The 2,033-nt window shown below is 48.6% G+C and overlaps 1 protein-coding gene across 1 annotated transcript in view; it reads right to left on the reverse strand.

Moving 5' to 3' along the window:
* Window positions 1-1,704: 1,704 nt before the first annotated feature.
* Window positions 1,705-2,033, reverse strand: part of si:dkey-202l22.3 (7 transmembrane receptor domain-containing protein) — a 1,146-nt gene continuing 817 nt past the window's right edge. Inside the window, exon 1 of the mRNA XM_061216338.1 lies at window positions 1,705-2,033. This exon is cut by the window's right edge and continues 817 nt beyond it. Coding sequence (XP_061072322.1) covers window positions 1,705-2,033 — 329 coding nt within the window.

Consider the following 2,033-nt stretch of genomic DNA (forward strand, 5'->3'; position numbering starts at 1 on the left):
TCATCAAATGACACCCAGCTCTACTCACTGTGCATTAGCAGCTAAGCCAACTTCATAGAAGCACACTTCTCCAGAAGCCAATTTGTGTGGATCAAGCACATTTCAAGTTCATAACATGAAGATGAATTTCTTTGTGGTTAATGTGTAATGGAAGTTGTAATGCATGGGCTGCTGTCATTGGCTTAGTTGCATTGGACAGTGCAAGTCAGGTCGATGGAGGGATGTGCTGGACATGTTGTCCTATGCTAGCTTTGATGCTGAAAACAAGGTTTATAAAGCATTTGAGGCAGCCTCAGGTTGCCATGGAGAGCAGTTTGGATTGTGGTGAGAGTGGTCACTTCTGACTGCTGACAGTCAGATCACGATGCACAATGCAAACACAGCAAAACTTTGATTCAGCTGGATGTCAAAAAACCAAAAATATAACTGTTGACTTTTAGCTGACATCCTTTTAACTAAAAGAGGTTACATTCTGTGGTGCTATGACACTATATTACATTACTTTCATTTACAGTACTGTAGCTGACGATCTTTCTCAGTGCAACTTCCCCAATCAATAATGCACTAAAAGGTAACTTACACCAAAATATAACAATAAACAAATCATATATTCACGTAGCGAACATCCATGTAAAGCCATTAAGCATGCTAACACAATCCAAAAAGAATTCAGTCTGAAATACATTTCTATGGGGTGGGGAAAAGGAAGGGATGCATGAGTCTGAAACAGAAAATGGCCGCTGATAATTCAGTGATTCATACCTCTGTAGGAGCAGACAGGCGTCGCAGCAGGGACAAGCAGCCGTGCGGGAAGGGGATTTAAGGATATCTCAGCAATATCGCCTGCTCTCAAAGGACATTGAGGAAATAATCTCCCTCCACTCCTTTACTGTGCTCTTGCAATCTCAGAGGCTTGTGATCACAAATAAAGTTCATATTTCAGTGAGGTAACACAGTATTGAACTCAAAGAAAACTTGAAGCTCTTGAGTGGACCGTAAACCTGTTTGCCCGGAAAAGAATCACGTTGCCTTTGAAGTTGTATCTACAGTAAGTCAGGCTAACCAGATTTTTTGGTGTGTAATCCTTAACAAAAGCCTGACAATTACATGCTAGTGCAAAGCATGCTGGGATTGTGACACTTAGGCAGAAGAGTCTCTCTACCGACCATGACCACGGTCCTGTGTATTTAAGGGTCGACGGGCATTTAAGGGCTCACTGAGACATCGATGTGCCAGAGACAGTGAAATCTTCCCTCATCATCAGTGTAATGAGAAAATTCACAGCTGTAGAGATAATGGCAGCTACTGAGAGAGAGCTCTTTCTCCGTGGCTCCAGGCAGAGGTCTGTTAACTGCGCTATTTATAATCCTGCCTGTGCTGAGAGAGCTCGTAAGGTGATTGCTCCTGTGGAGACATCACCACTTGTTCATCACTCCTCACACTTCACTCTTGCACTTTATTGATATGAGCATTTTACGAAATGAACATCGCGTGGGCTTCGCTGTTAACGAGCCAGCCTTTCTACCGGAGAACAATGGCCGGTGACAGCCAAAATAGGCCTGGTGTCCCCTGGTAATGTACGGCTCAAGGCCGAGGAATTAGGTGGTCTGGACCGAGCCGTCAGAGATTAGTACGAGGAAAGCGTCCAATCAGGGAAGTGTTGGGGGGGAGGGGGGGTTATGGGTATTTTCGGGGGAGGGAGTGTCAGAGGAAGTTGTCGACGCGGGTCTGGGACGCGTCGCGGCCCTCCTTCCCCGGCGGCTCGGACACCAGGCTGAGGCAGGTGGCGTTGTGGCGGGAGGCGTGCCGCGAGACCAGGCCGCCGGGTTGCCGGGGGCGACGGCGGGGCTGCAGGCACCCGCGCAGGTGCAGCCGCAGCTTGCTGTGCAGCGAGGCGTAGATGAAGGGGTTGTAGCAGGCGGAGCTCATGGCCACCAGGTGGCAGCACACCTGCAGCACGTTGACGTAGCGCTTGCCCACGATGCGGAACTCGCCGTCCAGGTCCAGCAGGAGGTTGAGCACCTGCAGCGGCA

Source organism: Conger conger, chromosome 13 (genome assembly GCF_963514075.1).
Source record: "Conger conger chromosome 13, fConCon1.1, whole genome shotgun sequence".
NCBI lineage: Eukaryota > Metazoa > Chordata > Actinopteri > Anguilliformes > Congridae > Conger > Conger conger.